At 36.6% G+C, this 12,738-nt stretch overlaps 1 protein-coding gene across 1 annotated transcript; it reads left to right on the top strand.

Annotated features, from left to right (window-relative positions):
* Positions 1-2,380: 2,380 nt before the first annotated feature.
* Positions 2,381-12,437, top strand: LOC112004586 (probable mitochondrial import inner membrane translocase subunit TIM21). Its single transcript, XM_065762249.1, has 10 exons — positions 2,381-2,538; positions 2,910-3,076; positions 5,494-5,559; positions 5,642-5,664; positions 5,771-5,854; positions 6,584-6,860; positions 6,944-7,122; positions 7,234-7,282; positions 11,435-11,554; positions 11,886-12,437. The coding sequence occupies exons 1-10, from the start codon at positions 2,535-2,537 to the stop codon at positions 12,060-12,062; spliced, it is 1,146 nt and encodes a 381-aa protein (XP_065618321.1). The 5' UTR covers positions 2,381-2,534; the 3' UTR covers positions 12,063-12,437.
* The last annotated feature ends 301 nt before the right edge of the window (positions 12,438-12,738 follow it).

Below are 12,738 nucleotides of genomic sequence, written 5' to 3'. Positions count from 1 at the left end.
CCCTCTATTATATAGCCACTCTCACTCTCATCCCTACCGTCCACGTGCTCCCCATCCGTGGACGTGCTCAAGTACCTGTCACGTCAGGCAGCTGCTTTTCATCTCTGTGTGAGTGGCGGTAGGTCATGAAACACTGTTCAGGTGTCTTCTCCACATAAATGCGGCCAGAAAAGCTGTTGCAATGCATTGAATACGGTGGCAGCAGCCTTTCCCTCAGATATTTCTTCATCCTTATCGTTTTTGAGTGTGCTTTGAGCTTATCTTGATCAGGTGGGCTCCTCGGACGATCAACCAGGCTTTTCTCCGGCTCAATTAGTCTCCGCTATCATACCAGGGTAAAACTTCCTCCTCGGACAGGAGATGTCCTCCTCGGACTGGAGACATCCTCCTCGGAAAGCAATGATCCTCTGCCCAGAGGATTCCGCTCCAATCTGGACCTTGCATTCTACTCATCCTTCTCTTCGGATGTGAAACAGTTCTCTCGTGGGTGTTCGGCCCGTTAATTTGGGCCTGATCCTTTTATCCCCCACAGAAAGTTTAAAAGTTATTATTGCATACTAAGAAAACAAATAATACTAATAAGTTAATGCAAATAAGTTATCATTCTACCCTAACAAAAATTCAAAAATTATAAAACTTTAAAAAATAAAATAAAATAAAAACATTTTTCTGTACCGGCCGGTACACCCGGTACCGGCCGGTATTGCCCGAAATTGGCCGGTATGGCCGGTACGGCCGGTATTTAAACCGGTACGAAACGTTAATGTTTCGATACCGGTATGCAACCGGTACGGTATGTACCGGTCGGTATGGCCGGTACCGGTACGGTATCGACTTCCTTGCTCTAAACCGTAACATCTAGTACATTTAGAAATATCATTGTCTAGGAATAAAATGATATTGTAATGCTAAAGGATTAGGACAATAAAACCATAAAAAGAGAATGCAAGCAAATATACGTGAAAAACCCTGAGAAAATGGGAGGAAAAACCACGGTGGAGTAAGGACTACAAATTCTTACTCCAGAGAAGATTTATTTGATGAATACTACAAACAATATAAGGTATTGCTATTTCTTTCCAAAACACTACTGCTATTATTGCTCAGCACTTTTCCCTTTTTCCTTGTCTACCTAGTATTATCAAATATCAACTTCCCTTTCTTTTACGGTATAAGGCAACTGGATTCATTTAAAAACAAAAAAAAAACAAAAAAGGACAACTGGATTAAAAGCAAAACAAAAAAGAAAAGAAAAGGGCAACTGATTACATGCAGATGTTATCTCTCACTCAAGGTGCTTGTATTGGGCTTGACTGGGTGTGCTCCCTAGTTCAAGTCCTGCTACCTGTACTTTGAAAAGAATTTCCTGGACCAGTGCTTTACCCCTTCGTGGGCCCACCTGGCACGAACAGTGATTAATTTCTTGTTGAAAACTTTGAGAGGACACTATGGGAAACCAAAAAAAAAAAAAAAAAGAAGAGGAATGTGTAAAGGCTGGTACAACCATGCACTCATACCACAGCTGCTGCTGCTGCTGCTGCAGAGTGAGAGAGTTGGGCAAGGTTGTGGCCTGTCCTTGCTCTGCAGATGTAAAAAGTATTTAATATGTAAAAAAGTGTTTATAATCTATTTTTAAGGCCGGAGGAACTAGGTGTATTAACCATTGTAAAAGACACTAATACCCTGACCTCAACCCTAGCGACAATACAATATTTTTAAAAGTTTTATTTAAAAAAGTGATTTATTTTCACAATTAATTTGTCACATGCCATAATATAAAATTGAAAGCAAAGAGTATGTTTGCATTTGACCTAAACCTTATGGATCATTTTACAATTTGACTTTTTAAAAATGAAGAGTCAACATAGTAAATCAGCTAATTTAAAACCAATGAAAATTTTGATGATTTTTTAGGTGCCACTAACAAGGTTCTTCTAAAAATGAAAAATATTAAAACATATATATTATTTCGCGGATTTTTTCACACCATGCACTTTTATCTTTGTGCTGTGGTGGGGGCCCAAGTGTGATAAGTAGTGAAAGCATATGATTTATTTAGCAAATTTATTAATCAATAATGCTAATAATTCGATTTTTTCATAATTTTTTTATAATTATTGAAGTGATCAACTTGCAGTAATAATAATAATAATAAGTGATACCTATAAGTGTGAGTTGTAACCCACAATTTCACCAAAGGAATAGGGACCAAATAGCCGAACTTGCTGTAATTAAAAAAAAAAAAAACCCAACTCCAAAAGGCCCAAAGAAAGAAGCCCATTTTTCTCACATTCAAAACAATCAACAAAAATTCGACCCGTTTCGATGACTAAAACCCGCAAAGCACACACCTATCAGGGTTTTAGGTGGGAACTTGGGAATCAGGAATTGACGGCCCAGATTCACCCTCGAACATACCTACATATTAGGTCATTGATCAACAACACCACAGTGTACATACAAAGTCAGAGAGAAAGAGAGAGAGCACCGAGTTACAAAGTTCCACCGGAGAGCTCCTCTTGTTATATTTAATCATGGGTACGCTTTTTTTTTTTTTTTTCAACTACTTATCGAAATTTTTTTTTTTTTTTTTTTTTTTTTATGCAGTTTATGTTTCAAAAAAAAAAAACGGTTTGTATGCTGAGAAAATCTCGGGAAAAAGGAAAGAAAATGAGATACTGAAAACCCATTTGGTATGTGCTGTTTCATTTTCAAATAACTAAATAAAAAAGTGCACTTTAGTTAAATACTTGGAAGTTTTTATAGATTAGTATGTTTCCGCATTTTCCCAGTAACCAAATAGAGTGTTAAAGAGTATTAATGTTAGTTTCATAGACTTTGTTTATTTTTTGATGTTGTTGAAATTCTGGGATTTTAATTCTGATATTAGTAGGTTTTGGTGATGTTAGGAACATACAAGTACTTGTCAGGGATAATGAGGAACAAACAGTTAGATATGGTGAGGCTTTTGGCAGAAATGAAGTGTTGGAATTACACACAAAACCGCTCCATTCTTCATGCCTTGCGGCCTTTGCAGACCCATGAGGCTCCTCGGCTGGGCAATGAGGCAAATCAGGTGACCCATTTGCAAATTGATTAGTGTTGGGAATTTTTTTTTTAAGTACTTTTTTGAATTGCTTGTTAATTCTTGGGCTGATTTGCATTTTGGTTAGTGTAGTTTTTTTCTTTGATTGATCCATAATCTGAACCTATGACCTCCGCTCCACGATGATTGTTCTTTATTGTTAGGTCAATACACCAATTGGTTTTTAGTGCATGTAGGATTTGAACCCAGGTCCCTTATTTTGGTTGATGTTAAATTTATATGATTTTGTTTGGACCATAAAAGGTTGTCATCCATTATACAGTGATTGGCGGGGTGCATTTGATGGAGAAAATATCTTTGGGTTGGTTAAAATTAGCTGGGGGGACAGGTATTAGAGTTATGTTGTAATGCGTTAAATTTGAATAAATGAAAAGATCTAGAAATTGTTTGAATGATGTAAAATTTGAAGTACATGAACAATCAGAACTGGAAATATAAGGCGTTCCAATGTTTTATATCCAGCATTGTTAGGATTGAGCCCAGGAATGCTTAAAAAGTAATAAGTAGTTAAGTACAAAATCCCATCATCTTTAGGTGAAGCAGTTAGAGTTCATAAAATCTGTGCATTTTGTGGAAGCTCCAGGTTATAAAAGGAGGATTTTTCCCCATTTCCATTGAAATAACCAATCAAAAGGGCCATTGATCAGTGATACTCTATTTTTACAGTCTGCTATACAAAAAAAATGTTATTTAAGTCTAAAAAAATTGTTTGTCCCAATGTAGTTAAAGGTGAAAGGCAACTTAAGGTGTGAGTCTTTGCTTGCCCGTGTGAGGTGCCAAAACAGCACTTGCCCTAGTAGCAAGGCGCTGGATTCTAAATTTGGCTATTATACATTAGAATGAATTCAAACCAGATTTATCTACACTTATTAGGCATGGTGTGAATTTTGCAAACTAATAGGATGCTCTTTCTAAATCTATAAGAATGAACTTTACAACAAGCTTATATTAAAAATAAAAGAGTTAAAAAAAAAATAAATAAAGAATAACTATCAAAGCTAATGATTATATGATTGAACTTCAAAAAAAAAAGGTGTATTTCTAAATTGATGAGTAAAGAAACACCCATTAACTCTAATTAAAGTTTAAAATAAAAATAAAAACCCTTTTTTCAAACTACAAAACTGCCCGTTTCTTTTTTATTTTCTAAATTTCTTTAGGCTCTTGCCTCAAGCGCCTTAATATTTGCTTGAGGCGTTTGGGAGCTTGTCTGCGCTCTAAACGCCAGCGTCTTACTAAAGGTATCTCACCTCAGGGTTTTAAAGGCATCTTAGGCGTGCCTTGCCTCACTCGGGTGCCCAACTTGTCTTTGACTACACTGGTTGTCATTAAAAAAAAAAAAAAAAAAAAAAAAATTTTGATTGTTGGGTATATTTAGCCAAACCATGCACTTGAATTTGATCATTACTAATGCATGAGAAATTATAATATGTAAATCACTAGACAATAACATATAGTTTTATGTTTAAATTTTTCTATGAGTTGATGATTGATTTTCTGTCTGTTGATAATTTAATTCAGACTTATCTGTTGAAATTTTAGAAACTTTAAAAGGATTATGTAGGATTTGGACCTTTGATCTTTGTGGATTTCTAAAATTCTCTAGTCCTTTAAGCTAACTGGCTAAATAAATCACTATTTTGATTCTAAACTTTATTTTATTGTATATTGCAAATTTTTCACTTGAATATAATTTTACCTTGCACTTAAAACGCTGCACTTTACATCTATCAAGCACACACTTTTCTTCGTGGCTATGCTTCACAAGTCCTTTGCACTCAATCTTTCAACAACACATGTTATATCATATGTATCCTAAGATATATGATGATATGTTCTCTCTCTCTCTCTCTCTCTCTCTCTCTCTCTCTCTCTCTCTCCAACCATTGTTATGTGAATTAATAAATATTAAGGAGATTAAATAGCTAAGGTTAACAGCACCTTAACCTCATAGTCAACAATAAAGGACCTTGTGTTTAGAAGGCATGAGACTAAATTACTTAAGAAAGATTATGAGTAACAAAATTAAGAATACATAGCTGGTGAAATAGGGATACGGAGAGAGGGTTGGAGAAGGAATCAAAAATCAAGGCTATGAGTGCCTAGATTTCTCTTCAATCTTCTTCTGGAAATTTAGTTGAACATATCCTTGCTATTCCGTCACATTGAAAAAGATATGCCAATAAATTAACAATCGAAACCATTTTGTGATTGTTTGTTGGCATGTATGGCTGGAAGAAAGTTCCTTTGGATTCTCTCAACTTAAGGCCTAATGTACATGGTTGACAAAATATATCTTTAGAGTAATGTTTCAAATCCTGTAAGTTTGTTAGTTAAGCATTATGTATCTTTATTCGGTACTTAGTTCCTATGTGATGATGATGCAGTTGCTCCTTCTATTGAAGTCAGGTAGCACTGGACGATCAACTTTTCAAGCAAACCGCATGACTAAGGTGTGGTAATTAGTTCCTTGCATTTATTCGTTCTTAGAATATGATTGCAGTCTAATTTCTTTTCTTTGTTTTCATTATGCAGGATGTACTTGGAGTTAATGGTTAGTTTCATATTATTTATCTTCATATTTGAGCTTAACATACAATTATTACAATGATCTTGCAAGAGGATGCTCTGTTTTTTTGTTTTTTTTTTCCCAAAAATTGTTAGTTTCTGCCTTCTGGTTGTTGGTATTACTGTGTCCGTGTTTGAACATGAGTTCTGTGGTATCATCCGAACTGCAATATGTTCTCTGTGTGTTAGTCTACTGCAGTTCCATTTTAAGACTGAAATATTTCCTCTACCAATCTGTACAAGCCATCTTTTGGTTTAAGGCAGTATTAATTATCATCAATTGCTTTTTTGTTTGTCAGTGTTGTTCTGCACCATTCTATTCCTCCACATCATCAACATCTACCCATCTCAAAAAATTGTACAATGGACACCTTTTTCTATTCCCTGGATCATAATATAACTAATTCAAGGGCCTGGGTGTGCACAAGCGGGGGTTTGGGGGTTGAGTGTGGAGGAGGATTTCAGCCACATTAAAATTTCCTCTGGGAAGTCCTTTTTCCAAAAACTGCTCAACAACAGTCAGACAAGGGAGAAATGTTGAGGTGAACGGTGTACCGGAATATTTTTGTTAGAGCCAGATCAAAACGTTGGTTCAAGCTGGGTCGTTTTTATGTAGCTGCAGAAATCATGAACCCAGCAATAATAATCCACAATACAAATAATCCATACCTCCTTAATTAACAAAAGTAATTTCCCGTGCTTCCTCTTTTGGAGCACCCCAATTCCTGCTCTATCTTTTTTTGAGGTTGCTGGTGGAGACAAAAGTGTATGTAGTATAGAAACTAGTGTTTTTGGTAGGAGTGCTTCTGCTGTGGGGTTAGTTTCAACCTTTTTATGGCATCTAATGTTGACAGCTCTCCATGACAGATGTTCAAACTGATTTGTGGGGAAATTTAGGGAGGGAGAATGATTCCCCACCCCTTTTTTTTTTTTGATAGGTGAGTCTGGTTTTGTAAATTTGTTATTTTATTTTCATATTTTTTTTATGTTAATGTTTTACAGGAATCCGGTTCTATATAGACGGTTTTCTACTAGAGATTGTATTCCCTGGTTACCATTTCAACTCAAAGAAAAGTATGGGGCAAACACCATGATTCCATTCTCCACTAGATCCATTTCATCAAAAGCTTCAGAGCGACCAAGGCAAAATAAATCAGAGAAGCAAAAGGGTCAAAGTGGATCAGAGGTTTGACTCTGAATTATGTTCTTCCGATATATACTTCTAATTCAAGCTTCATTATCTTGATTGAGCCTTTACTTCCTTGACAGACTAAAAAAGACATATCAACGGTTGAGGATGTCTTTGATGCTCCTACATATAATATACCAGAGAAGCCCGTGACATTTGTAGAGGGGGCTTCCTACACTGCTATCATTATTATAGGGCTTGGAATTGCAGCTGCTGCTGGATATGCTGTTTTTAAAGAGCTTATCTTTCAACCAAAAGAGTAAAGAGATAAATTTCTAGTTAAAATTATGTCATATGGTTAATTAGTCTTCCTTATAGGAAGTCTTCATTCATCATTTTTCACCTGGTTTGGAAACATTGCCTGTTACAGATACAAGGTCTTTAACAAGGCTCTGAAGAGGATTCAAGATGACAGCCAGGTTAGTGAAATTAGCTTTCTCTCAATTTCAGCTTTGATAATGATGAATGTATTTCTTTCTACTGGAACCATGGTGTTATAGGGTTCACATGAAACATATATACTTTGTGTTGGGTGGATTTGAAAAGGAAGCAATTGTTTGAAATGTTCTATTAGACTGTAATATAATAATACCATTTACGGGTGCTGACTGGTCGAGTCAGTTTAGGTTTGGTATTAACCCAGTCACTCAATCTGACTGGTCCTTTGGGTGAAAATTTCTTACACCCGTTGCTGGCCAATAGATCAGTTGAAATCCTTTGATGCTTACCTTTCAACTTGTGGTCAGGGCTGAGGGGGAGTGGAGGGGACAGCTGGGTCAATCACAAAGATGACAAGTTAGTACTCATATTTGCCGTGGACAATGGAGGCAGGGATGACGACATTATCTTCATGCTGCATTGTGATTGGGGGCTACTGATTTTATTGGGGGTCAATGAAGTTGGATAATCTAAGTGGTGAGGGGGATGGGGTGAGACTATTAGATCTCGTAGAAAGAAAGAACGAGGGAGATAAAATAAATAAATGAATAAAGGAAGAAGAAAGGGAAAAGGGCGAAAAGGGAAGGAGAAAGAAGGGGGTGGGTGGGAAAGGGTTATAGGTTATCAGTTAGGTCAGGTTTATTGGTGAAAATCTGACTTCTACCTGCTTCCTGCCTGGTTTTTCGAAACCACTCATGAATACTTGAATCAGGTTGGGTAAGGCATGTGAGTCAGGTTGATCGGGTTCATGAGCCAGCCCTAATACCACTGGGTTCACAGCTCACCTATGAGTAAACCAAGCCTCAAAGTGTGAATGTTAAGCTACAAAGCATGAAGTTTGATGTGTATGAATTTCTTCTTTTTATAATATAATTTTTATTACTTATCCAAAAAAAAAAAAAAAAAGATTTGATGTGCATAAATACCTCAATAAAATTATTTACTCATTAAAAAAAAAAAAAAAAAAAAAACCCTTAAACTACGAGTAGTTAGGCATTTTCTATAATTTCACTCTTAGGCCATGTAGTCTATATGTGTCACTGTTGCATANCAGACTAAAAAAGACATATCAACGGTTGAGGATGTCTTTGATGCTCCTACATATAATATACCAGAGAAGCCCGTGACATTTGTAGAGGGGGCTTCCTACACTGCTATCATTATTATAGGGCTTGGAATTGCAGCTGCTGCTGGATATGCTGTTTTTAAAGAGCTTATCTTTCAACCAAAAGAGTAAAGAGATAAATTTCTAGTTAAAATTATGTCATATGGTTAATTAGTCTTCCTTATAGGAAGTCTTCATTCATCATTTTTCACCTGGTTTGGAAACATTGCCTGTTACAGATACAAGGTCTTTAACAAGGCTCTGAAGAGGATTCAAGATGACAGCCAGGTTAGTGAAATTAGCTTTCTCTCAATTTCAGCTTTGATAATGATGAATGTATTTCTTTCTACTGGAACCATGGTGTTATAGGGTTCACATGAAACATATATACTTTGTGTTGGGTGGATTTGAAAAGGAAGCAATTGTTTGAAATGTTCTATTAGACTGTAATATAATAATACCATTTACGGGTGCTGACTGGTCGAGTCAGTTTAGGTTTGGTATTAACCCAGTCACTCAATCTGACTGGTCCTTTGGGTGAAAATTTCTTACACCCGTTGCTGGCCAATAGATCAGTTGAAATCCTTTGATGCTTACCTTTCAACTTGTGGTCAGGGCTGAGGGGGAGTGGAGGGGACAGCTGGGTCAATCACAAAGATGACAAGTTAGTACTCATATTTGCCGTGGACAATGGAGGCAGGGATGACGACATTATCTTCATGCTGCATTGTGATTGGGGGCTACTGATTTTATTGGGGGTCAATGAAGTTGGATAATCTAAGTGGTGAGGGGATGGGGTGAGACTATTAGATCTCGTAGAAAGAAAGAACGAGGGAGATAAAATAAATAAATGAATAAAGGAAGAAGAAAGGGAAAAGGGCGAAAAGGGAAGGAGAAAGAAGGGGGTGGGTGGGAAAGGGTTATAGGTTATCAGTTAGGTCAGGTTTATTGGTGAAAATCTGACTTCTACCTGCTTCCTGCCTGGTTTTTCGAAACCACTCATGAATACTTGAATCAGGTTGGGTAAGGCATGTGAGTCAGGTTGATCGGGTTCATGAGCCAGCCCTAATACCACTGGGTTCACAGCTCACCTATGAGTAAACCAAGCCTCAAAGTGTGAATGTTAAGCTACAAAGCATGAAGTTTGATGTGTATGAATTTCTTCTTTTTATAATATAATTTTTATTACTTATCCAAAAAAAAAAAAAAAAAGATTTGATGTGCATAAATACCTCAATAAAATTATTTACTCATTAAAAAAAAAAAAAAAAAAAAAACCCTTAAACTACGAGTAGTTAGGCATTTTCTATAATTTCACTCTTAGGCCATGTAGTCTATATGTGTCACTGTTGCATGCCAAATCATCAATTCTAGTGTTTAAGTCAGAAATAAGTTGAATGCAAATGATCCATCTAGTTTCTAGGCCATATTATTTATAGGGAGATAAAAATAAAAATAAGAGTTATACTATTTCTAATTTAAGTCTTAGATTTTTTGTTTTGTCAATTACAGTTCTTTCCTTCTAAAAGATTTCAATGTCAAGCTCCACACATTTCACACTAGTGTTGTTTATTAACCACATGTATCCCCACAAAACAATGTTGTATGTAAACTCTCTGGCCTTAACGTTCTCACTCTCTTATTTTTATAAGATAACTTTATTAGAAGAAGAAAAAATTACAACACAGTCTGCATTCACAAGTAGTGAATGCAGAGACCATTAAGAACATCATCTAAACAAACAAGCATCTAAAATTGCAATCAAATCATTACAACAATGACTAAACCTAACAGCCAGCCATTCATGCAGTGTGCACAGCAAAATAGTCTTGAGATCCAGGCTTCAGCAGAGAACTTTCAAGCCTCATTCTCTCTTTGAACTTTTGCTAGCTTTTAAAAACCAGTTGAGTTGCCTCCCAATCAAACCCCAAACCCACTCACACCCGTAAAAAATGCCAACTCCCAAAACCTCTAGTCACCACCAGCTAATCTCCATGAAACAAACAGGCTCCTTAATTAGCGGTACCAAAAACCACGCCCACACACACCCACGAGACCTAAAGCTACACTCAGCCTAACTGGTGCCAAACACCTTCAGACCCATACCAATTCCGGCCAATTCTCATAAAAGCACCACGACAAAATATCACCATAATCAATTGGTCCCAAAAAATGCTACTAAAAGTTCTCACGCCACCAACCTCTCCTAGCCACCAATCATCCAAGGTCTCCCCAACCACCAATTGCAACCCCCAACCCCACCCAAAAGTCACAAAGCCACCTTATTTCTGCCTTCCCAAAACCATACTCGTCTACACAATCTAGCCAAAGCCAGGTGCCATTGTAAACTATCCACCTTAATGAACCCACTCGAAACTAAATTCACCATTCAGCTCCCCTTTCCAGTTTTGGCACCCATTTCCCCAACCAATGATTGTCTACCTAATTTGGCCAAGAACAGAATCTAGACCAATCCATTTTGCCCAAACACCCTAAAAAAAAAAAGTTCACCAAATTGAGCCTCCATTGTGAACCCATTCCTCAAACCCAAAACCACTGCTCAGCTCCCCATTTCAGCCATCAGCATCCATTTGCCTTGGGGGGAGAAAGAGAGTCCAACAAAGAACACCACCATTGTGGGATGGACTTACGAAAAAGTCCATTTGCTTTCATAAAATGTGGATGTTTTGATAGATAGGTTCAGTAATTGGCATCAGTGTGAAATGGGCAGAGGCTTGACATTTGAAGTTTTTCTAAAGAATACTTTATTGGATACTTATAAAAAAAAAAAAATACTTTATTTGATGAGATGGAAAATTTGGGACTTAATTTGAAACAGGGGTATAACTCAGGTTTTTTTTTTTTTTTTTTTTTTTAATATTTTAATCAAGTACTTTTGTGCCATTTACAGATCATGATTTGCATATTATTTGAGTTCAAGGATGAATAGTTCTTAAGTGTTTTTGTGTTTGTGAACATTTTCATTGCAGTTTTGTGGTTGACGTGGGTTAGATTTGCTTCATATCAGGTTAGGGTGAGGATTGGATCCCCAATTACAGGCTATGGTCAGGAAAGTAGAAATCGTGCTGCTCGCCAACGTATTCCTCATAAGACATGGACTGATGAAGAAGGTGTAGAGCATGTGGAGGTAATTCCATGCTAGCCTGATAACTTGTGGTGTTATTTATAAGCAACTTCCACCAAGCATATGCATCACATTATTATTATAATAAATCATTTTAAACTATTTCCATTAAGCGTGTGCAACAACAATTTCTGTCAACCATGATGACATTATGAAAGAAGCATGACTTTCATGAACTTCCACAGTTTGAATAATTTTGACATGTTGAAGTTGTTATATGATTCTAGATATTAGTTTGTTGCTTGGGAAAACCTGAATTGTAGATGACATTGGTGATCATCAACATCTGGCATAGAATATTCATTTGTGCTTATGTCTAACTAATTTGATGTAGATTAATTTTTTTATCCGTGGGCCCCATGGAACTGGGAAAGTTTACTCTGAGATGTTCAAGGACCAAGTGGACAAGCAGTGGAAGTACACATATTTGATTGTTGAGATCAGATCTCCAACCCCTTCACAATTGATTCTAGAGTCATATATGCCGGCTTATAACGTGGACAAGAAGTAGTCAGATTGTAGCAAGGTTTCTTTCTGTACCAAGTAACATGGGCCGCCCTTGTCTTGTTAATAGTTATCCTCCTTTTAATTTTTTCTTTACTCTTTGGAAAGGGTTGAGTTTGAATTTTGAAGTCCAATTTTTATTTGCTACCAAGAGGAATCATGTAGGATGGGAACTAGACCACCTGCTAGGCAAATTTCATAAGATTATCTGCAAAAAAAGAAGATTGATTGATTGGAATGGTTCATACCTTATGTTGACTATGTATCAAGTTAGGTACGCTGATTGTTTCAGGCTTATCTGCATTTGACACTGACCTTTGGCAGACCTAGGTTGTATGAAGGGAAAGCTTTAATAAAATCAATTCCAAGCACTTCTCTTTTACTCTTTTGACTCCTTTCTTTGATATTTCTGTATTGATATTTGTTTGAATTTATCATTTTGGGGAGGGAGCAATGGGTTCCTTTGTATATACATCTGGCGTGTCCAAGCATGCTCAAATCTTACCTTTTGTCAATACAGTGCTAGTTCTTTTCCACGTGCTAGTTGAACTAGTCTGTTGATCAATGTCCCTACTTTCCATGGCATTCTTTTGTATGCAATGCACTCATATGCTAAGATTGCTGAAATTTGATCCTAGGATTTTGGGTAATGCTTGTTCTCCTCTGTTGTATCTTTTTATTTC

The sequence above is a fragment of the Quercus suber genome, unplaced genomic scaffold (assembly GCF_002906115.3).
Source record: "Quercus suber isolate HL8 unplaced genomic scaffold, Cork oak 2.0 scaffold_449, whole genome shotgun sequence".
Lineage (NCBI taxonomy): Eukaryota > Viridiplantae > Streptophyta > Magnoliopsida > Fagales > Fagaceae > Quercus > Quercus suber.
The sequence above is the reverse complement of the archived record's forward strand: the minus strand, read 5'-3'. Positions and strand labels throughout refer to the sequence as shown.

Excerpts from the sequence above, each read along its gene's own strand:
- LOC112004586 (XM_065762249.1), top strand. Across the intron at positions 3,077-5,493 it reads TGGGCAATGAGGCAAATCAG|TTGCTCCTTCTATTGAAGTC; the intron begins GTGACCCATTTG and ends ATGATGATGCAG. Across the intron at positions 11,555-11,885 it reads AAGGTGTAGAGCATGTGGAG|ATTAATTTTTTTATCCGTGG; the intron begins GTAATTCCATGC and ends AATTTGATGTAG.